The sequence below is a fragment of the Triturus cristatus genome, chromosome 8 (assembly GCF_964204655.1).
Source record: "Triturus cristatus chromosome 8, aTriCri1.1, whole genome shotgun sequence".
Taxonomy (NCBI): domain Eukaryota; kingdom Metazoa; phylum Chordata; class Amphibia; order Caudata; family Salamandridae; genus Triturus; species Triturus cristatus.
In genome coordinates, this window is record NC_140591.1 from 769318830 (window position 1) to 769343741 (window position 24912).

General features: G+C 50.4%; 1 protein-coding gene across 2 annotated transcripts in view; it reads left to right on the plus strand.

The window, feature by feature from the left end:
- Positions 1-24912, plus strand: part of RPS6KA3 (ribosomal protein S6 kinase A3) — a 690637-nt gene that overhangs the window by 625044 nt on the left and 40681 nt on the right. For both annotated transcript variants that reach the window (XM_085622203.1, XM_085622204.1), the window contains exon 21: positions 19934-20074. In XM_085622203.1, the coding sequence (XP_085478329.1) occupies positions 19934-20074 (141 nt within the window). The remainder of the gene's footprint in view (positions 1-19933; positions 20075-24912) is intronic.

Below are 24912 nucleotides of genomic sequence, written 5' to 3' on the forward strand. Positions count from 1 at the left end.
TGTTACAGGTAGGTAAAGGGCAGCGACCAATGGGTCCCTGCCCTGGGGTGGGTACACCCCCTATCCTGCCACTCTCCTGTGGGAGGGGGGCAATAGCCTAGTCCTGATTGGGCAGAGCCTCCCATCTTCAAGATGGCGAGCGCCCGGAGATGTGCTTCACCTCGCCTCCCCACCTGAGGGGTGGGGTTGGCAGGCTGGCACATCCCCTGTCCTTATTTGGGGTTTACGGCCAGGCTTCCCGCCAGAGTGGGGGCAGCAGGTGGCCTGGGGAAGCTCGCCCCCTGTCCATCCTGTGGGAGGAGACCTAGCACCTCGCCCAGGAGGTGCATTGTTGCAGGCCCAGGAGAGCGGGGGCTCTCCTACCCAGGGGTCCAGCAACATGTATGCTGTGTGGCAGCCTAGGCAGCCTCCCAGACCAGACGTGGATTGTAGGTTAGGTTTCAGGGGGCATCTCTGAGATGCCCTCTTGGGTGCTTGGTACATTAAATCCCACACTGGCATCAGTGCGGGTTTAATGTGCTGCAAAGTTTGGTACCAAACTTCTCAGTCTTCAGTGTTGCCATTATGGTGCTGTGGAGTTCGTGTTTGACGAGCTCAAAGCACCATGTACTCTTAAAGGGCAGCACTGCACTTACAGTGCTCAGGAATGGACCTGGGTACTGTAGGGGCACATGGCTCATGCTCCAGTGCCCACACCACTGGCATAGGGCATCCAGCTAGAGGGGTGGCTGATGTATGCCAGGGCAGTGTAGGTGGTGGGCATGGCACACAGGGATGTGTGCCATGTCTACTCTGTTTAGTCTTGTACCCAGACACTCAGCCTGCAAGGGCAGTGTGTGTGTGTGTGTTAGGGTACAGGGCCTCTAAGGGTGGCACAATGAGTGCTGCAGCCCTAGAGGCCTTCCCTGGTCACAAGGCCCTGGGTACCTAGGGTACCATTTACCAGGGGCTGACATGTGGCCAGGGTTTGCCAATTTGGGTTTGAGGTTTTTAGAGAAGGAACATAGGCCCTGGGCACCTGATTGGCAGGAGTCCAGGGCACACTCGGTCAAAGTACATTCAGCAAAAAGTGGGGGCATACCATGCAAGAAAGATGGCACTTTCTCACAGTAAGCACATGTCAATTACGGATCCACACGAGGATTGTGTCTGGTGCCTGTCGTCGGAACATGACGTGGAGGGATGCTCTTGCTGCCGCAAGATGAATCCAAAGGCAAAGAGAAGCTAAGCTATTTATAGCGAAAAAATGAGAAAGGAGAAGAGAGGTCGAAGACGTTCGAGGTCGGACACGAAGTCTACGTCTGATCCTGCTTCGAAGTCGAAGAAATATAAAAAGAGGCACAGCTCTCGACGCCTTTCAGATAAGGAGATGGCTGAGAGGTCGACTTCATCTGCTCCTCGACGTCGTAAGGACTGTTTCTCCCTCTTCTTCTGTGTCAAACCCAGCTTCTCCTGTTTGCCCGACTTCGCCTGCAGCTTCTCCGGAGCGTTCTCTGGCTCCGGCACCATCACCGACGGCAACGCGTTCTCCGGCTCCGGTGGAAGAGGCTCCGGCTCCTGATGAGTCTTCGGCTCCATTGGCTCCACCGTCTGCGCCGATTGGCCCGAGTCCGGTAATGCCTCAATCTGAGCCTTACCCCCCCTTTCCAGGCCCAGGACAAGACCCATCACATTATTTAAATGCTATGTATGGCGTCTTTTCGAGAGCGATGTACCCCTCTGGAGCCTTTAATCTGGGGGTCCCTCAGGCCTACGCTCAGGCTCCATTTATGCCATTCTTTCCAGCGACGCCGTCCTGGCATTTCCCGGCGCCGAGGACGTCGATGCCACTTCCTTCTTCTCCGGCTCCATCTCGACCTTGTTCGAATCCGGCTGCTCCTCCGGATCCGTGTTCGACGCTGGTCCTGAGGATTAGGTCCAGGCGAGAAGCAGAGAATTTTGGAGGAGCAGAGGTACCAGGTGGAAGAAATGGAAGAGGGTGAGCTTATGGAGTCAGATGACTTGTTTGAGGAACTGAAAGAGGCAAGTGTCCTTGATTTGTCACCGGATTGGGAGCTTACTCCTCCTACTGATGCTCCCTCTAAGGATGTGGCTCCTTGCCGCACGGTAATAAGGAAAGCAGCGGAGCTTTTGGACTTACAGTTCCAACTGCTGAATTTAAACCTAACATCCTTACTGAGGTTCTTCATTCTCCCTCTACCGTGGTAGAGCCTTTACTTCCATTTAATGATGCCATCACTGAGCCAGTCATGGAGGTTTGGCGTAAGCCCTTTTCGGCTCCGGCAGTATCTAAGTCTGTTGCTAGGAGGTACAGGGCGGCTCCAGGAGATCCGGACTTTCTTACATCCCATCCTTCTCCTGAAAGTCTGGTGGTTCAGGCTGCCTGTTCAAAGAAGCTTTCTGGGGCTTTTCCACAGGTTCCTAGTGACAGGGAGTCGAAAAAGCTCGACCAATTGGCCAAGAAGGTGTTCTCCTCGGCGAGTATGGCCTTAAAGTCCACAAACGCCACCGGTCTCTTGGGCCGTTACATCCACGCTCTCATGGATTCTGCTAAACAGCTGGCTCCTAAGTTGTCTGAGGAGGACAAGCAGAATTTTAATGAAGTTCTGTCGGACACTCAAACTGCAGAGTGGTTTGGACACTGCTGACTCTGTTGCCAGGATCATGGGCTCCTCGATCGCCACAAGTAGGAGGAGTGCTTGGCTTAATCTTCACAGTTCTCTCCTGATGTGCAGGCAACACTTCTGGACTTGCCTTTTGATGGTTCTGGGCTATTCGGGAAGAAAGCGCATGCAGCCTTGGAAAGGTTCAAGGACAGCAAAGCCATGGCCAAGTCTCTGGGCCTGCAGGCACAGCCTGGAGGTTCCTCTTATAGGAGGTACAGAGGGTTTGGGAGGTCATCCTTTCGGACCTTCAGGCAGCCTCAACAGCAGCAGCAAAATACCCTGTATAAGAACTACAGGGGCAGGAACAGAGGTCGTGCTCGAGGTAGTCATCTCTGCTCCTCCTCTTCTTCCCTCCCCCCCCCCCCCCCCCCCCCCCCCCCCCACCACCACCACCACTGCAAAGCAGTCCTAGATCCAACATTCTGGATCATGTTGGTCCTGTGGGGGTCGGCTTACTCATTTTCTACAAGATTGGTAATCGGTCACTACAGAACTTTGCGTTCTAGATCTTGTAGAAAATGGGTATGCTCTTCCCTTTTGGGAATTCCCTCCAAATTACCCTCCTTGCCAAGGTGCTTGCTCGAAGGACCACCGTCTTCTCCTGTAGGAGGAAGTCCTTACTATACTAAAAAAAAAAAAGGTGCGATAGAGGTGGTTCCAGTGCAGGAGAGGGGTCAGGGATGCTACTCCCGGTATTTCCTGATTCCGAAGAAGGATGGCAGGCTACATCCAATTCTGGACCTCAGGATCTTGAACCTTTTTCTGAAGCAGGAGAGGTTCAAGATGCTCACCCTTGCGCAGGTTCTTCAAGCGCTGCAACAGAAGGACTGGATGGTGTCGATCGACTTACAGGATGCGTATTTTCACATCCCCATCCTGGGGTCGCACTGGAAGTATCTCCGTTTTACAGTAGGGTCGCAACATTATCAGTTTGCGGTCCTCCCGTTTGGTCTTACTACTGCATCTCGAGTCTTCACCAAGGTGATGGCAGTGGTGGCAGCCCATCTCAGAAGGACAGTGATTCCAGTTTTCCCCTATCTGGACGACTGGCTGATCAAAGCAGAGTCGCCAGAGAAGGTGCTTCATCATCTGCAGGTTACAACTCAGCTGTTGTACAAATTGGGTTTCTCGTTAAACGTGCCCAAATCTCACCTGGTGCCCTCTCAGCGCAACCTGTTCATAGGGGCGGTACCGGACACTACTGTGTGTCGAGCATTCCCACCTCCTCAAAGGATTCTCGACATACAGGAAATGATTCCTTTGTTTTACAATGGAGCGGTCGTTCCAGTCCTGAAGGTCCTTCGTCTGCTCGGTCTGTTTGCTTCCTGCTTTCTGTTGGTCAACCATGCACGCTGGCACATGAGGGCGCTCCAGTGGTGCCTCCGCAGGCAGTGGTATCAGCACAACGGAGATCTCAGGGAGTCTGTGAGGATCTCCAGAGAAGCTGCAGCGGATCTGTCTTGGTGGAGCCTGGAGGGAAATCTGACTCAAGGAAAGCCGTTTCATCTGGCCACAGTGATAACGGATGCATCCACTTTAGGGTGAGGTGCGCATCTGGGGGAGATGGAGATCAAAGGTCTTTGGTCTCCAGAGGAAAGGTTGCTTCATATCAACCTTTTGGAGTTGCGGGCTATACGTTTGGCACTCAAGGCCTTCCTCCCTTCCCTTCACGTTCAGTCTGGTCAGGTCCTGACGGACAACACTACCGCGATGTGGTATGTCAACAAGCAGGGAGGAGTGGGATCGCATTGTCTCTGCAGAGAGGCTGTGTCTCTGGTCCTGGGTTCAGGATCATCAGATTTGTCTGATGGTAAATCATCTGGCCGGAGTTCTGAACGTGCATGCAGTCTGCCGGCAGTTCTTTGCCGACCACGAGTGGAGGCTCCATCCGGAGGTGGTTCGGGTTGTCTTTCGGACGTGGGGAACTCCTCGTGTGGACCTGTTTGCCACTCACAAGAACGCTCACTGCCCGTCATTCTGCAGTCTCCAGTATCCGATGCAGGGAGCTTTGGGGGACGCGTTTCAGTTGAGATGGGACTCACATCTCCTTTACGTGTTTCCTCCCATACCCTTGATTCCTCGGGTTCTGTGGAAGATTCGCCAAGACCGGGCCCAAGTCATATTGATCGACCTGGACTGGCCAAGAAGGGTGTGGTACACTGATCTTCTCCACCTCTCCTCGTGCCCTCCGCTCCGTCTCCCTCTCAGCGCAGACCTCCTCTCACAGTCGGAGGGGCAGGTTCTACACCCCCACCTCCAGAGCTTACACCTTCATGCCTGGAGATTGAACGGGGCAACCTGAAATCTTTTTCTCTCCCGCCTGACGTGGTAGTCGTAATTTTGTCTGCCAGGCGTCATTCCACCAAGTCCATCTATTCCTATAGGTGGTCTAAATTTGTCCTTTGGTGCAGAGAGAAGTCTGTTGACCCTTTGAGGGCTCGTTTATCCAACATCCTTCAATTTGCTCTCTCTTGCTCAGCAAGGTTTTGCTGTAGCTACTGTTAAGGGTTATTTATCGGCTTTGTCTGCTTTCCTTTGTTTGCCGGATCAGCTGTCCTTGTTTAAATCACCCATTGTATTACGGTTCATTAAGGGCCTGACCAACAAATTTCCGCCCACTCCATTTATTGTGCCTCAATGGGACTTAAATCTTGTCTTAACTTACTTGATGGGTTCTCCCTTTGAGCCCTTGCACAAGTGTCCCTTAAGGCTGTTGTCTTTCAAAGCAGTTTTTCTCATTGACATTATCTCGGCAAGGAGGGTAAGTGAGCTTCAAGCTCGGAGTCCGAAACCCCCGTTCTTGACCATTGATGCTGAAAGAATGGTACTCGGGACTAGGGCTGCTTTTCTGCCTATGGTGGTAACTCCTTTCCATCTGGGGCAGTCCATTACCCTTCCTACCTTCTATCCTCCCCCTCACCCTTCCAAGGAGGAGGAGCGGCTTCACGGCTTGGACCCCAAGAGGGCGGTGAGTTTTTACCTTGATAGGACTAAAGACTTTAGAGTGGATGACCAGCTCTTCGTGGGTTTTGTTGGCTGTAGGAAAGGCAGAGCGGTGCACAAGCGCACCCTTTCCAGATGGATTATCTTGTGCATCAAGATATGTTAATCTTTGGCCGGTAAGGAACCTCCAGAGGGTATAAGGGCTCATTCTACCAGGGCAAAGTCTTCTACATCTGCCTTATCTAGTGGTGTTCCTGTGGAGGACATTTGTAGGGCGGCAACTTGGGCCTCCCTCCACACTTTCGCGAAGCATCACTGCTTGGATTCCGAGGTGAGGAGGGACGGACACTTTGCTCGTTCCGTCCTTCAGGACTTTTTGGTATAGAAGGGTGGACAACCTTCGGGAGTGGGGGACTGCTGTGAGAATCTATTCACAAGGTGAGGAAACCACTTGCAGATGTATCCATAAGAACTGTGGATTCCTCACTGACCCACCCTCCTCCCCTTGTATACCTACAATAGTGATAATATGACAAAATGTATCTGTTGCATTGTCTTCACACTGTGTTGGTATGAATATTATGTACTGTGTATACTGTATATATATATTGTTGTCGGTCGGTCCGTGTGCCTCGAAGGCACGGAAAAAAGGGCAGAACTGACGTCATCACTCCGACTAGGTCCTCTTATGGATCCAGTGACGTCAGTGGAGCCGCGTGCGGAGCCGTGCTTCTGTGATGTCGTCCTCGTCGGCGTGGAGAGCTACAAAAGTTTCCGAATGTTGCTGGCGCAGGGGGATATTCACAAGGTGAGGAATCCACAGGCAGATACTGTATCCACCAGAAAAGCATTACCGAAGGTAAGTAACTTGTTCATCTGAAAGAAACACGTTAGTTAGATTCCTCACCTTAGAATATCCCCAGGCGTCAGGCTGGATCCGGAAAGATTTTTGTAGCAATACCCCTTGCGCGTTGCTAAGCGTCGTCTGCGGCTCCATGTCCGTCGTTGGCGTCGTGCTCCGGAATGATGTCGTCGGAGTACTTAGACGCCGCCCTCGCACGCTGACGTCAGTTCTTTTTTCCGCGCCAGTAAGCGCCGATCCAGGGGAGAGCTTACCCCTAGTCACTTTTTGACTAACTTTTTGACCTCTTTTAGTTACTCGGCATCTGGTGCCGGTAGGATGCCTGGATTCAAGCGCTGTGACGCCTGTCACCGACTGATGTCAGCAACGGATCACCACCGCCGGTGCCTGTACTGCCTGGGGGCCGACCATGACGCAGAGTCATGCCCCGACTGTCAGGCCTTGACGTCGAAGGCTAGACGGGAGTGGTCTCATAAGCTACTCGAGCTTTGACACTCTGCTCCGTGTTGACACTCTGCTCCGTGTCGCTCTCGGTCCCGGTCCAGGAGGAGGTCCAAGGACCGTTCGCGGAGCTGCAGCCATCGACATCGCTCGTCGGGATCTTCGGGTAAGTCCCGGCACTCCAAACATTCTAAGAAGTCCAAGCGGCGTCCTCGCTCTTCGGACTCCCCTCACCGGTCGCGCGACCCGGCCGAGGGTCCGGGTGGTTCCACCCCCGCGGCTCCATCGGAGCCGCACTCGTCCCCATACCCTCCGGTCCCTGGGACTGACGCGACTCCGGCGGAGGTCAGTGCCTTCCTCTCGGCCATGAGGAATCTGGCTCTGCCGGCGCGCCTTCGGGCCCCGCAGGGTTGACTGGGCGACCTCGCGTGCCGGCGGCTCCGGCGCCGTCGAGGGTTCCGGCCACGGCCCCGACGCCGCAGGTCCCCGAGGGATCCAGGCCTGGATCTCTGCCGGCGCCGGTCGATCACACGACGCCTCTGCCGACACCGATTCCGCCCCCGACGCCGTCCTTGCACGGCGTTGATCCTCGGTTTAGCCCTATTCCGGACCCGGCGCCGTCCGACGCCGTTAACGGTGCCGATGGGTGACTACTTCATCCACCGTCCGGCTCCGATCATTCCTCCTGTCTACCAGGAATTGGATGATGAGGGCGACTGGGAGGGGTCTCAGGACCATCTGGCCGAACAGGCCCACTTGTCTCAGGACTGGGCAGAGGAATTGGGAGACGCCAGCGGTTTGGATACCTCTCCAGACGCTGAATTCATCTCTCCTCCGACTGTGGCCTCAGAGGAAGGTGCAGCCTTTTCTGTGGTGCTGCGCAAGGCGGCCGAAGCCCTAGGGCTCGAGTTGCCTGCTGTGGCTGTGAGGACTAACGTCCTCACCGAGGTCCTTCAACCGACAGCAAGCTCCACTGAGTCTCTGCTGCAGTTTAACGAGGCCCTCGTTGACGTTCTCCAGGGCACTTGGTCCAAGCCCTCCCCAGTCCCTCCTGTGGACAGGAACGTTGCTCGGCGCCACCGCCCTGCTCCGTGCGACCCCCACAGTCCTCTCCCACCACCCCACCCCCGAGAGCCTGGTTATCCAGGCCTCAACCTCCCAATCCTCCTTCCCGTCCGCTCCTCCGGATAGGGAATCCAAGAGGTTGGAGCAGTTCGGCAAGAAACTGTTCTCGTCCCTGAGTTCGGGACTGCGGTCTTTAAATACCGCTTGCCTTTTGGACCGTTACTCCCACTCGTTGTGGGATGTGGTGGAGGACGTGCTGCCCTTGTGCCCGGAGGAGGCCCGGCAGCGACTCACCCAAGCACTTGCTAACGGGCGAGATGCAGCGCGGCACGCCATTAGATGTGGACTAGACACCACGGACTCGCTGGGTCGGGCAATTTCCACCACGGTGGCGCTTCGGAGTCACGCCTGGCTGAGGTCCACGTCGTTTTCAGGGGATGTCCAAAGCTCCCTCATGGACATGCCCTTCGATGGCACTCGCCTTTTTGGCGAGAAGGCGGACAGTGCGCTGGCCCGGTTCAAGGACTCCCGGGCCACGGCCAAGTCCTTGGGTCTTTCGGCCCGCGGCCGCAAACTTCGGCTTTTCGCCCCTTTCGTGGCCAAGGAAGGGGCACCTCGCGTCCGCCCAGCCACCGGCCGCAGAAACAACCTGCACGCGGACGTGGTTTCCGCCAAGGCGGTTCTGGAGGATAACGTGCCGGTCAGTCCACATCCACCCCGGCAGCATCCGCCTCAAAGCCCTCCTAGTCCGAGCTTTCAGGCCCATTCAACGCCAGTGGGGGGCAGAGTTCGCCATCACCTGCTCCACTGGCGTACATCACTTCGGACAGGTGGGTGCTGCAAATCGTCCGAAGGGGCTACTCCCTCCCCTTCGAGACGACCCATCCAGCCATGCCACCGCAGAACCACCGTATGTCGGGGGATCATTTGCATCTTCTCCGGGAGGAGGTTTCGGCCCTCTTGGCCAAAGAGGCCGTTGAGCGCGTTCCTGGTCCAGAAGTAGGTCGTGGTTGCTAGTCCCACTACTTTCTGGTTCCCAAGAAGGGCAAAGGGGGCCTACGCCCGATCTTGGATCTCAGAAGCGTGAACGCCTTCCTCCAGAAGGAACGGTTCAAGATGCTCACTTTAGCTTAGGTTCTTGCTGCCCTAGACCCTGGAGACTGGATGGTAGCGTTGGACTTGCAGGACACTTATTTCCACATCCCCGTCCTGCCAGCCCACCGGCGTTACCTGCGGTTCACGGTGGGTCAGGAGCACTTTCAGTTCACCGTGCTCCCCTTCGGCCTCACCAGTGCCCCTCGGGTGTTCACGAAAGTGATGGCGGTGGTCGCAGCTCATCTGCGCAGATCAGGGGTCCCAGTCTTCCCCTATCTCGACGACTGGCTGTTGAAGGCGGGCTCGCCCCAGCAAGTCGGCTCCCACCTCCAGACTACGGCAGACCTCCTGTTTTCGCTGGGGTTCTCCATCAATGTGCCGAACTCGCACCTGAGTCCCTCCCAAAAGATCCTTTTCATAGGGGCGGTTCTCGATTCGGCGCAGTTCCAGATCTATCCGCCGGAACAGCGGGTCCTGGACATTCGAGCCCTGATTCCCATCTTCCGGCCTCTGTCCTGGATTTCGGTCAGGTTGGTGCTGCGGCTTCTGGGGCTGATGGCCTCCTGCATCCTGTTAGTACCTCACGCCAGTTGGCGGATGCGGTCTCTGCAGTGGGACCTGAAGTTTCAGTGGGCCCAGCATCGAGGCAACCTGTCCGACCACGTCTTGATCTCGGAGGGCACTGCGAAACAGCTGCAGTGGTGGCTCACGAATCGCGATTGGGTCCGCGGCAGATCCCTCTCCCTTCCCCAACCGGAGCACGTGGTAGTGACGGATGCGTCCCTCCTGGGATGGGGGGGGGCCATATGGGAGAGGCGGAGATCAGAGGACTCTGGTCTCCGGAGGAGACTCGGCTCCATATCAATCTTTTGGAGCTGAGGGCGATCCGACTTGCACTGAAAGCCTTCCTTCCCTCTGTCCGGGGAAGTGTCGTGCAGGTGTTCACAGACAACACCACCGCCATGTGGTATTGCAACAAACAGGGCGGGGTGGGGTCGTGGACCCTTTGTCAGGAGGCCCTGCGCCTCTGGACATGGCTGGAACAACAGGGCATCACCCTAGTGGTTCAACATCTGGCGGGCTCTCTGAACGCCAGAGCGGACGAACTCAGCCGCCGGAGCATGATGGATCACGAATGGCATCTGAACTCGGACGTGGCGCAAGGTCTCTTTCTGCAGTGGGGAGAGCCTTGGTTAGATCTATTCACCACCGAAGAGAAGGCGCAATGTCAGCAGTTCTGCGCGTTGGAGTTTCCAAGGCGGCACTCGCTCGGAGACGCTTTTCGTCGCGAGTGGAGTTGCGTTCTGTTGAACGCCTTTCCGCCTATACCACTTCTGGCGCGACCGGGCCCAAGTCATCTTGGTGGCTCCGGATTGGGCACGAAGGTACTGGTATCCCGAGCTACTCAGTATGTCCATCGATCCCCCGATACGACTGCCTCTTCAGGAGGATCTTCTGTCGCAGTAGCAGGGGGCGGTCCTCCACCCGAACCTGTCCAGCCTCCACCTACATGCGTGGAGATTGAGCGGCGGCAGTTGATGCCATTTGACTTGCCTCCTGAAGTCTGTGATGTCATACTACGGAGCTCCTCAGCCCCGGGCCTTGATGGCTTGACTGGCGATTTCTATAAGGCATTTTCGGATCTGTTGGCACCTAAACTTATCGAGGTCTATGCCGAGGCCTTGGAGCGAGAGACTCTACCGCCCACTCTAAGCGAAGCAGTCATTGTTCTACTTCCAAAACCGAACAAAGACCCGGCGTTATGTGGGTCATATAGGCCCCTTTCGCTATTGAATATTGAGTATAAGATTCTCGCCAAAATTGTGGCTAACAGACTTTCACAATTGATGGAGTTTATTATTGCGCCGGCTCAATCTGGCTTCATACCCCATCGCTCGACATCACTGAATTTGCGGACTTATTCACTGTCCTGCATAGAATAAAACCCTGACACACCCGCGGCGGCGATTCTACTTGACACCGAAAAAGCCTTCGATTCTCTAGAATGGCCCTTTTTTTATCCATAATGCAGCGCATGGGCATGCCGGCTGGCTTTGTTGCCACCACGCGGCTCTTGTATAGTCGACCCACGGCGAGGCTCCGCATTAATGGTACGTTATCGCGCTCGTTTGGTCTTACTCGCGGCACACGTCAGGGCTGTCCGCTTTTCCACGCTGCTGTTCATTCTCGCCATGGACCCGCTGATTCGACATTTTCAGGAACGACACCTTCATAGAGGGCTCCAGTTCCGGACAGGTCCCCTATTCTTTTCACTCTATGCCGACGACACCATTCTGTATGTTGGAGAGCCTCAGCTGAACCTGGCTCCTTTGATACGTGAAATACTTCGCTTTGGTCGTCATTCCGGGCTGGGTATCAACTGGCATAAGTCCATAATTTTCCCATTAACCAGCGGCACTTCCCCTTGGCAATGTGAGTATCCGCTGGAATGGTGCTCAGACTCTAAGATATTTAGGCATACACATACACCTGAACACAGACGAGATTATTCGTCTTAACTATGGCTGCGCGATTACAACGCTTGAATCGCAGGTGGACAGATGTCTACGGCTTCCGCTGTCCATGGCGGCTAGAATCATCATTCTAAAAATGATAGTGCTCCCTAAATTTTTATATCTTTTTAAGAAAGAACATCCCCATACCCCTCACCCAAAAAATTTTCGCCTCGCTGCGGGCCCACTTGATTAGATTGGTCTGGGGTGGGAAACAGCCCCGGATCCGCTGGAAGATTCTCACGCTCCTGCACGATAGAGGCAGCCTTGGAGTACCGGATTTGTATCTATATTATCTGATTGCACACTGTGCCCATGCTTGGTACCACCCTGATGCTAGGATTCCATTTCTTCGCCCAGAGGCTGATTTTGTGCTCCCGGGTCGCTTGGCCGCGGTATTGCCCAGGGGCGTACCTAGAAGTCCAGTTGACATTCAAACGGTGTCTACCACAAGCTGGGCTTGGAATAGGTTACTGCGCTATATGGACCAGCCCATTTTATACTGCGCTTCTCTCCCATTACCTAATGAGGGATGGCTCCCGGTCACTGGCGAGAAACTTGTGCAACGCACTTTGACGAAGTTTGACCTCACCAAGGTTGGGGGTTTATACCCGGGCGGGCACATATTCTCGATCGGAGGAGGCACGATTCAGTGATGCCACTTTCATGGACAAATTCATCCTCAACCGGCTTTATTTTACCGTTAGGGCAGAGATTAGGGGATTCCCCCTCGAGCCGGCTTCCTTCGAGCCACATACTCTCCTCATCGACAAAGATACAGGGGCTCATCTTATTTCTAAGTTGTACAAGCTATGTATAGCACAGGTTCCCTGCTTAGACGACAAACTACGTATGGCATGGGAGGCTGACTTGGGTAGGCCCATTACGGATGAACAGTGGTCCGTTTGCTGTAAGGTCACTAACAAGATATCACTCAATAGCCGCCACAAACTTCTACACTATAAGTTTTTCCGCAGAAGCTACACGACACCGGATAAACTTCACTCCATTGATCCCAAGAGGCCCTACACTTGCTGGCAATGTGCCTCCCCTCATGCTGATTTTGCCCATATGACCTGGACCTGTCCGAGACTGCAATCCTACTGGGCACAGATACACAAAATCATGGGGGAGATGCTGGGGCTTACCCTAGTTCCTACCCCGGAGGTGGCGCTGCTGGGATACACTGTTAATTTTCCCAAGTCGGTGAGGAGGCTGGCATCTCTGGGCTTTCTGTTAGCAAAGCGAGAAATTGCTAAGCGGTGGGGCGGTTCCCGCAACTAAAGCATGGCTTACGGATATGGCTTATTGTAGCTTAAACAGCGAGATTTACTCCAGTCTCCTTCCTAGTGTGGCCCGTCCCAAAGACATCTGGGGCCCATACAGAACATATATCGCGAATATGCCGGGCTCCTCCCCATCACACTCCAGCTCAGGAATTGTGCCCACGGGGGTTGGTTAGGTTTGGTGGTGGTGACTGTGCGATCGGGTGGGCATTGGGGTGGTCGAGGTGCGGCGGATTCCCTCGCTTTGGGTATAGTTTAAGGGTAGCGCAAGGGGGTGGTACTGTAGGACTTGAATGGCAGAGCTCTTATGCAAATGATGGGCATGTCGAGGGTCAGTACTGCATTGTTTAGTCACATGGATTCTGACGGATTAGATTGCTGTAATAAAGGATATGATAGTTCTGCTTGGAGCCAGGCTTCCAAATTGTTAAGACACGGGTGTATTGCCATCGAAATGTAATTTTCACACATAAGACAAATGTAACCATTGAAGAGATCTCTTTATTGATTTGTTTACAAAAAATAAATAGTTATAAAAAAAAAAGTCTGTGATGTCATTCTGGCAGCCAGGCGTCCCTCCACAAAGACGGTATACGCCTGCCGGTGGAACAAATTTGTGGCATGGTGCACAGCAAAGGCTGTGGATCCCCTTTCTGCCCCTCTTTCTTAGGTTCTCCTCTTTCTTCTTTCTTTGGCCCAGCAGGGCTCTGCTCTGGGCACCTTGAAAGGTTAACTTGCTGCTATCTCTGCCTTCCTTCGGCTTCCTGATCAGCCTTCTCTTTTCAAGTCCCCTGTTGTTTCACGCTTTCTCAAGGGCGTTACTCATATGTACCCTCCTGTTCCTTTCGTAATGCCTCAGTGGGACTTGAACCTTGTTCTCACTTTTCTGATGTGCGCTCCCTTTGAGCTCCTCCATAACTGTCCCATCCGTCTTTTGACTTTGAAAACTGTTTTCTTGGTAGCAATCACCTCCGCTAGGCGGGTGGGTGAGCTCCAGGCTTTGTCATCCAAGCCTCCCTTCCTTTCAGTTCATCCGGACAAAGTTGTCCTCCGGACACGTCCTTCTTTCCTGCCTAAAGGCGTGACTCCCTTTCACATCGGGCAATCTGTCACGCTGCCCACCTTCTTTCCGCATCCTTCAAAAAATGAAGAGGCTCCACCGTCTGGACCCAAAACGTGCGCTATCCTTTTATTTGGACCGCACAAGACCGTTCCGGGTGGACGACCAACTTTTTGTTGGGTACGTAGGGGCTAAGAAGGGTAAAGCTGTACACAAGCGGACCATCTCTCGGTGGGTCGTGTTGTGTATTAAGACCTGCTATTCTTTGGCGAAAAAGGTTCCTCCTGTTGGGTTACGGGCCCATTCTACTCGGGCCACGACTGCACTGGGATGGGGAGTCCCCTTGCAAGACATCTGTCAGGCGGCGACGTGGGCTTCGCTGCACACGTTTGCGAGACATTACTGCCTGGACAGCCAAGTCCGGAGGGATGGCCACTTTGGCCGTTCTGTTCTCCAGGACTTTCTGGTGTGATCTTGGTTCGCAGACCCACCACCGGGGTTGGTATTGCTGGGGTATCTATTCTAAGGTGAGGAATCTAACTAATGTGTTTCTTTCAGATGAACAAGTTACTTACCTTCAGTAACGATGTATCTGTAAGAAACATTAGTTAGATTCCTCACCGACCCACCCAACCTCCCCGTTCTGCGAACCGACATCTAGGGTTAAGGTTCTCCCCTTCAGGGCCCTAGATTTTTTGGCACCAGTGTCTGTCTCTTGCATGGCTCAGCGTCCCTGGCGCGGAAAGCTATGTACAAGAACTGACGTCAGCGCGCGAGGGCGGCGTCTAAGTACTCCGTCATTCCGGCGCACGCCGCCAACGACGGACGCGGAGCTGCAGACGACGCCTAGCGACGCGCAATGGGTATTGCTACAAAAATCTTTCCCGATCCAGCCTGGGGATATTCTAAGGTGAGGAATCTAACTAACGTTTCTTACAGATACATCGTTACCGAAGGTAAGTACCTTGTTCTTCTTGACAAAACCTTTAGTAATCCATCCTGATACAGGAAAGATACTCACCAAGCTCCCGCAAGAGCATGCACAACCTTCTAAAAGACAACTATCTTTTTAAGGAGGAATGTCTAATTCCTACAAAAGCAAGTAAAATGCAGGATAAAGTCATCCTCCACTACAGCATGAACACACCATCACCACAACACTCTCCAGTTCATTAGCACATACATTCACCAGAAGAATAATTACATTCTTTTACAGGGGATGGAAATGGGAGGGACGATGATCAACAGTGAATACCACCACAGGATGACTGGGATACAATTGATACAGATCCACAAGATAATACAGATCCCCATCTTTATCCATCTAAACCATCCCCACCAGATGATACCACTACATATCTTGACTTTATCAGTATGGCAGCTAATTTCCATAAGGTACCATTACATACTGAGGAAATAGAGGATGATTTTTTATTTAAGACTTTCTTCAACACATCTACACAGTATTTCCCCATGTTAAAAGGAATGCTCAGGCATACTACTGATGTATTCAGTAACCCGGTCACATGTAGAATGATCTAGTTGATAAAAAATATAAGCCTTCTCCAGCAAACCATATTTACATCGGGAGTCAACTTATGCCAGACTCTCTGGTTGTGGCTACTGCCCGCAAAAGAGCAAACTCCCATGCAACTGTTGAAGCTCCACCACCAGAAAGAGCAAACGTATAGATGAGACAGGAAGGAGGGTGAGAGCTCAATGATCCAAACTTTGGAGGATTGCTAATTCAATAGACCGATTATCAAGGTATGATACGGCACACTGGGATGAAGTGGAACAAAGTTTACATCATCTCCCAGAGGAATATAAAAAAGGCGTACTAACTTGTATCCAAGGGTAATCTATTTCTAATACAATTAGAAGATGTGCTGTTGATGCTGCAGATACACCGGCTAGTGGAATAATCACTAGCTTTATACTAAGTAAGACATGCTTGGTTTAGAGTATCTGGTTTTAAACCAGAAGTACAACAAAATGTACTAGCTCTTCCCTTCAATGGAGAGCATCATTTTGGACTGCAAGTGGATTCTCTCTTAGAAAAGAATTTAAAAAGACAATGAGACCGCTAAGTCAATGGGAGCCCTACAAACACAATCTCAAATGAGCACTTTTCATTTCTCCTCATATTATGGTGGATCAAACAAAAAAACCTCCATTGACGCATCCTCCTCCTATAATAAAGCACAAACTCAAACAGCCTCACCTAGAGGATATTATAGGGGGTCCCACAGAGGAAACAATAATAGAGGCAGAGGTAAAGGAGGTTTTAACAAAAGCAATACCTCCACTAACACCTAAGCTATTGTTCCCCTGATCACACAACCTGTTGGCAGAAGACTAGAATACTTCATTCCCACATGATTAATTATCACATCCGATCAATGAGTGTTGGATATTATCCAACATTATCATCTGAAGCTCACTTAAACACCTCCATACATTATCAGCAGACCATCAAAAGCTACTCATAAAGGAAATTAAAGCTTTACTGAACAAAGGGGCAATCGAACCAGTGCTATTACAACACGGCATAGGAGTTTATTGCCTTTATTTCCTTATACCCAAAAAGGATGGAGCTCTAACACCCATATAAGAACTCAGACCTCTAAACAAATACTTCCTTTCAGAACATTTTCAGATGGTCACTCTTCAAAACATCTTACCACTTCTCCAACAGGAAGACTTCATGACTGTATTAGACCTAAAGCATGCATATTTTCACATTCTAGTTCACCCAGCACACAGGCAGTACCTCAGGTTTCCTTCAAGTGACAACACTTTCAATTCAAAGTGCTTCCCCATCAATGCAAAGTGCTTCTGCTCGAAGTCGCCACAGCACCCAGGGTGTTTGCCAAATGTCTAGAAGTGCTAGCAGCCCACTTGCGAAGACGAAACAAACTACTTTTTCCATATTTAGACGACTGGTTTATCAAAAGCAACACATCACAAATGTTTGCAACACACACAAACAACAATAAATGTAGTACATCAACTAGGTTTTACGATAAATGCAGTAAAGTTGTCACACCTGTTTCCTCTTTAAATACAGCCTTGCTTGGGAGCCATACTGAATTGTCAAATAGGAGTAGCCTACCGAAATACAGCCAGGATACAAACATTCAAAAACCTAGTGCCACAGTTTCACCCTCAAAATCGATTGTAAGTGAGAACAGTTATGCGTTTCCAGGGAACCATGACATCATGTATAGCCATGATACCTCATGCCAGACTCTGTGTGCTCTCTATAACAATGCTTAATTTAATAATGATCTCAAGCTGAGGGTCAATTAGAGGGTCTACTGTTGATCAGCCATCAATTTTGCAAATCTCTGCAATGGTGGAACTCCAAAAATCAGCTGTTTGTAGTCCCAATTCTGCAAATAACCTTAACTCCTTCCCTGCTCATGACGGAACCACTCCGTCATGAGCCACGGGCGCCGTATGCTCATGACGGAGTGGTTCCGTCATGCTGCGGCCGTTGGCGGCCGCTCTGCCCACGCGGCACTGATTCCCCGCCTGTGCGGGCGATCAATGCAAGTGGGCGGAGTCATGACGGAACCACTCCGTCGTGAGCACAGCGCGCCCGTGGCTCATGAAGGAGTGGTTCCGTCACGAGCATGGCGGCGCCGCAAACACCTCCAGCGCCGCGGCGAAGGGGTTAACAGTGGATGCGTCAATGACTGCTTGTGGGAGCACACTTAAAACACAACACATAACTGTACATGGGCATTGGACACAGTCAATCCCTTCTACATATCAGTCACCTACAGCTGCTAGCTGTTCATCAAGCGATGAAAGCATTCATTCCTCACCTGATAGGAAAAGTAGTCCTAATCAAAACCGACACCATGACTACAATGTATTTTCTGCAAGAACAGGAGGGACAGCTATGTCTGCTAGCATAGAAAATGTGGAAGTTTGCTCTACAACACAACTTCAGTTGTGTGCATTATACATTCCAGGACTAGAAAACCAATTGGCAGATCTCCTCAGCAGGTCACGCCAACAAGTTTGTAAATGAGAACTCAATATGCAAGTCCTACACATATTCTTCTAACAATGGGGACAACCAGACATAGACCTATTTGCAACAGCAGAGAATGCAAAATGCCCAAAACCTTGCCTCCAGATTCCAACACCCACAGTCCAAAAGCAATCGGCAATGGATCGATTGGGCAGGGATATTTGCTTACGCTTTTCCACCCCTCCACCCTGCTTCCATTTGTAATTCACAAATTAAGACAGACATTCCTAACACTCATCCTGGTTTCTCCCACATATGCCAGGCAACCTTGGTACACAAAATTACTGGAATTATCAGTAGTCCCACATCACCTCCTACCCAACAGACAAACCCTCCTTGCTCAGAACCAGGGAGCAGTAAGACACCCAAATCAACCAATTGTGCAGTTTGGCTCCTGAGGTCTTAGAATTTTAATATCTAAATCTACCACAAGAATGTATGAATATCTTAAAAATAGCAAGAAGACCCTCAACACGGGCATGCTATGCAGCAAAGTGGAAAAGATTTGTTAATTACTCTCACTTTAAAGATATTGACCCACTAAATGTATCACCTCAAACCGTGTTGCTACCTGCTTCAAAACGTAGGGTTAACTTTTACTTCTATAAAAATACATCTTGCAGCTTTAGCTGCATACCTTCAAAAATGAGAACACACCTCTATATTCAGAATTCCTGTAATTAAAAGCTATTTTACAAGGCCTTAAGAGTTATTCCACCGAGGGCTCCACCTACCTCAGTATGAAACCCTAATATTTCACATGAGCCAATCAATTGAATTGCCTGTATTTTTTCCTCAACCAGACTCAGTGGCAGAAAGAGTGTTACACACATTAGATGTTAAAAGAGCACTAATGTAATAAATAGATAGAACACAATTTAGAAAGACTCCACTATTAGTGGCATTCTCTAAACCACATAAGGGTAAAGCAATTTCCAAATCTGGTATTGCATGCTGGATAATAAAATGTATCCAAACCTGCTATGCTGAAGCTAAAAGACCTCTTCCTATAGCACCAAAAGCCTACATGCAAAAAAGGGCTTCTATAGCATTTCTAGGGACTATTCCATTAGCTGACCTATGTACAGCAGCTACATGGACTACACCACATACATTTACTAAACATTAGTGTAGATGTTATGGCACGGCAACAAGCTAATGTTGGTCAAGCAGGACTATGTACATTATTTCAAACAAATGCACCTGCCAAAAGTTAGTCACCGCTTACAAGAGAAACTGTTTTGTGTTCTATAAGCATGTGTATCCACGGCCACACATGCCACCAAATGGTCAATGATACCTACCCTGTAAGCATCTGTTTGTGGCATGTAGTGCTGTAGATTCACATGCGCCCACCCTCTTCCCCGGTGACTTATTTCTTGCATTTGTATACATCATTTATCACATTACATGGTGATCTACATTGGATACACTATCCTTTCACTCCATCCTCAACCACCAAACAGAAAACAATATAACAATGGATTTGATGACCATGCGCACTGCAAGCAAGAGAAGTCTCTTGTTAACTCATTACCCGAAAGACTTCTTCAAAGAATAACATCTTCCACCCTTCCGAGCCCAACACTAACTGGCTGACTTATGCTAAGCATGCAAATCTACAGCACTACATGCCACAAACGTATGCTTACAGGGTAAGTAACATTCATCATTCCTCATTGAGACCTGTTTTTACTACTTGGCACCTTTTCACTAAGAATTGTGAGAGCTCATCTGTTCTCACCATAGTGGCTAATAATTTACTTTACAGAAATGTTTATTTTAAGTTCATCATACTCAATGGTGTCACTATATTATGAGTTATTTAGTGTTATTCAATGTTTTCGATCTGTAAAATTTTGTAGTTCTCTCTTAAAGTGGGTGAGTAGAGGGGAAGGATTGTTCCAAAGGTAGATGCGGCTTGATCGTTCTAAGATTTGTTGACTATCATTTGCAGGATTTGGTGTCCAAAATGCTTCACGTTGACCCCCATCAAAGATTGACAGCTGCCCAGGTCCTCCGACACCCTTGGATAGTTCTCTGTGACCAGTTACCTCAATACCAGCTAAACAGGCAAGATGCACCACATCTAGTGAAGGTAAACCATTCACCTATTCTTACCCTGGATAAATCACATTTTCTGCAGGTGTACCAAATGATACATTACTGTAATTAATAGTTCGAGGCATATGAGCTGCAGATTACACACTTTAGCATAGATCGCCATCTGGTGTTGGGCCCGGATGTTTGCAGTTTGTTTTTCCTCTTGGAAAGTCTTTGGAAGTCACGAGGTCGGTGACTCCTCCCTTGGATACTATTGCGCATGGGCTTCGGCTCCATCCTCAGATTGTTTTTTCCGCCATCGGGCTCGGATGTAATACTTCGCGCTCCGGTTCCGAACATTTCCAGTTCGACGATCGAAGCGGAATCCTTGCTCATTGCGGTATTGTTCAGATCCTGATCTCCTCAATCACCTTCTCTTCGACACACCTTCGATTCCAGTCGTCGACGGCGGCCTTCGGGCCTATCCAAGCTCCGGTCCCGGCTGATGGAAAGAACTCCATTCAAGAAGTGCCCTCGATGTGGGTCCAAATTCCCCCACACCGATCTTCATGAGGTATGCAACCTCTGCCTCTCCCCTGAACACGATGCTCGAGACTGTCCCGCCTGCAAGTCTTTCAGATCGAAAAAGACTATTCGAGATCGAAGGGCCAGACGAAACATGGCGCACTCCTCGACCTCCGTTCCAGTCGACATCTTCGGGGGCGACGTCGAAGCTCCGGGACAGCAGCACATCGAAGAGGACCTAGTCAGTGCTTCCGAAGCCGATGACTCGGATGTGGAGGACATCACCCCGGCGCAAAGGGTCGTGAGTAATATACCCCCTCCCACACCGACACCCAAAAAGGCTTCGGTCACGCCTTCGCCTCCAGGCCTAGGCAAGACCAAAGACACTGCTTCGAACACCCCACCTTCGGGCCCGGTGAAGAAGCCTAATAAGCCTTCCGGCGGCTCGGGCTCGAGCCAGCCTGCTAGCGGTGCCGATAAACACACTTCGGCACCGAAAAAGAGACCGGCCTCTACCTCGACACCGAGCTCCGCACCAAAGCCCTTGGTGTCGAAACACAGCATTTCGGTACCGACCAAACATCATAAGGCCCTCGGCACCGACACTCCCGCGCCGAAGCCTGCCTCTGCGCCGACCAAAAAATCGGATGTTCCAAAAAAGCACGGCACGGACAAGCCTAAAAAGCCATCGGCGCCGACCGAACAACCATTGTCTCAAGAACTGTTTACACCGGATCCTTTGCAAAAGACACTTACCAAGGATCCAAAAACTGGACATTTGGCACTTTCTACCAAAAAGAGACATTTGGACAAGCCGGCTCCGCCTCCACCTCCAAAGAGGAAAGACTGTGCTACCTCCCCTTTCGGAGTGCCTTCCCCACCTCCTCCACCCTCTCCACCTCCGCCTTCTCCACCCCTACCTCATCGCTCTCCGACCCCATCTCCAGACCATGATGATCAGGGGGACCCATACTACGATCCAGGGGATTTGCCACAAGACCCCACCCCTACAGGATCCCCAGACCCATGGGACAATTATAATAATCCAGACATTCCAGATGTCCCACAAGATGACCTTTATCCATCCAGGCCATCTCCACCAGAAGACTCATTAGGTTTTCACCACCTACTGCGGAATCGATAGACCCTTATGGTTTCCAGGTTTTTACTGAACAAATTTCTCTTTTGGATCACCTGTCCCCTCCGAAGTTTAAGTCCTGCAACAAATGTTGCAAGTACATTTCAGGTGCAGACACTCTTGATGGGTGAGGACATGTGCTTCTAAGAGAGGAGGATTACAAGCATCCGAATGCCATTGCCCAAATCCATGCAAATTCTGGTCTTTTTAGGGACTTCCAAAATGAAAGTGAGCTGGACACCTCGTCAAGTTTCCTCCCTCTTAAGACATGACAGCCAATCAATCTTACTTAATGGCAGTCATTCGTAAATCTGCATAGGCTGTAAGGAAACCTTTAAGCACAGAGTAGCACCAAGTTTAACCTTTCAGATACACTATTGGGAAAGCAGTTCTCAGAACTGCTTGGGTGATGTCAATGAGGCTCCAGCGACAGTCCTTCCCTGCGATCTCTCCCCAGGGAGGGTTAAACTCAATAGTTGTCAGTCAGTCCTCCCTGAGAAGGGAGTCAAAGATGCTCGGTGCCTGAGGTTGCAACGTGTTTTGCCTTCATCAGCATGTCAGTAATAACCAATAATGCAAACTGCCTCCTAGCGACTTATTTCCATACGCTATGTAAAATCCCCTCATTCATAGTGCCTAGCATGCGTGAGCCCTTGAGGGATTGTTTGTTCCTTAGTGCAGCACAGAATTGATGTAGCCAAGCGGCCAATGCAGATGGGCTTCTGTCGTACGTAGTCACTGTAGAGGTGGTCCACTGGATTTTCATAACATCAGGACTCAGTTATTCAACATTACCTTTAACGTTGACTGCTTTGTCAGCAAACTCAAGGAGAGTTTGTTGAAAGCTTTAAACAAAGTTTGTAGCGCAAAGAAATTCCTTCAGCAGTACAGGAAATTAGGGGAGTTTAGCCATGACGCCCAGAGACCTCACCAGAACCCTTGGACACTGCCCCAGCAGCAATAATCCTTTCAGTCCAACTGGATTTGAGGGATTGGCAGAAGGCAGGTTCGTTCTCCTCTTAATCTGGTCCAAGCATCACAGACCTCTCTGACTTCTATATTCAGGATTTCAGTGCACTGGTGTAGGGGACAGTTGGCATTTTTTTCTTGGTGAAGAGATAGCATTGAACTCATGTAGTATCACATTATCTTCCCTGAAGAGACAGTCACTTGCCCCTAAATCCTCCTCCACCTTCCTACACAAACATTTTGGTAGAGGTGGTCTCCTCTTACATCCAAGGAGAGATTCCAAACCCCTCTCTGCTTGAGGTGGATGCTGTTACTACTCCTAATATTCCACCATGCCCATTAAATTGAAGGGGTAGCCTTAGACCTGTCCTGTATCTGTGGTTCTTGCTCTTTTAGTTGGTTCCTTGGGGAAAGAAGAGTTCAGAATGTGAGCCCTGCATCTTGTTTTGTCTGTTAAGAGTATACACTGTATTGTGTCCCTTGTCCTCTAGGATATCGGTTTTCAATTCATATCCCGATTGCAGAAGATCACAAGCAATTTCTAAAGGTTGTGGTAGTTAAGGATCACTATTTTTGTTTTGGCCTTTCTTTTTTGCCTTTTGCTAACTCCTATGCCTCGACTGTTGAATATCATGGCAGCACCAGGAAATATATTATTTTCTGATGGATACTTCTAGCCGCAGATTACTCACTGGTAGAATATTCCAATGCTTAACACTGGATATGGAGATTTTTCTAAGCAGTGCGTCTGTGGGCTGGTAGTTGGTGTTGTGTGGCTCTGCTGTAGGTCCATACCACACCGCAAGTGGTGTAGAGCTGCATATAAGTGCCATCCCTGCAGGCTGATTTTAGATACTTTTTTTTTTTTTGCACCTTGCAACGTGGCTCTGGAGTACCAGTCCCAACTTTGTTCCAGAATTTCAAGATTGTCTGAGGACCAACAATATGCTAGGGAACGTTGTTACGATCATAAATGTGTATATATATATATGTATGTAATAGATGTAAGCTGTGGCGAGACTGCTAGAAGCAGATGTCTGTCAGACTCGCACAAAGCATATCTCTTGTGTTTCGGCTCAAGGTGCGACTCCAGAATATGCAACAAGTGTACCGTCTTTCACCTAAAAGCGGTATTAGAGAGAGAAAACTCTGTTTCAGGACACAAGATATCTCTTCAAAGCATGCTTCCTGCACCAGCTCCAAAGCGCAGGCCTAGTCTGTCACAAGGCCATTCTCACTAGAGGTTTACTTCATTCCTACCAGTAAGTTGATATGAATGTGTTGTAACCAGTGATATTCCCCATGCCTGTACCTCTCTACCTCTTTTGGTTCTCTCCTTCCATCTCTCTCCCCCCTCCTCCTCTTCCCCTAGTAGTACGTTCCATCCCAGTAGAATCTTGGTGTAAAGCTCACCTTGGAATGTTGGTGTTCTTCACTTGCTTAGCTGGTGCTGGAGGATCTGTAGCTGAATAAACACCTGTCTTCTGATCAACTTGTGTAGAGGCGATTATTTAACAGAAAGTTCAAGCACAATCATAAGACAACAAAGGGGGCTCGTCCAGCCACTCACAATCCTACAAGAAGGTATGAGGGTGTTGAGATGAAAACTACACCCCATTGCAGTCCTCAGAATCCAAACTAATTTTGAAGTTGGACTTGGATGCCCAAGTTTTTGGGGGACTATCATCAACTCCACAGCAGATAGTGGCCTTCAAGGAGGCCATGCTGCAGATTTTTGATACAATTCGGTCTCCCTCTAGCACTCCTTTGGGCCCCATGGAGCCACATCAGGTCTCCAGTGAAAATACCACTGGGTGGTCTACCCTTGATGAAGTCTGGCGCCATGGAACTCACTACCAAGCCTGTGACGACTCGGGTGCAAACTTTCACGCAAGTTCCCGCTGCATCGACAAAGGCTCTGCTGGCACCTGTAGCAGATCTGCTACTGATGCGGATCTCAGACCTGCCATCAGGCGGCTCTAGACCAATGTTGCACTACAAAGTTACTAAGTGCAACCAGTTGTCATACAGCCTAGCTTTAGTCCTAAATCTCGGCTTTATCCCCACTGCCATCAGACACTCCTTTCTATGTTTGGCTCGGATTCTAACCTAGTACAGCAGGACGATATAGCACCTCAGGACACTGATGTTCAAGATGATGGATAACTTTCTCCCCTTTCATTACACTAGTGCTGTACAGAATCTAGACCTACAGGATGTTAAAAGGGAAATACAATTCATGAAACCGATCTAAACTCCCC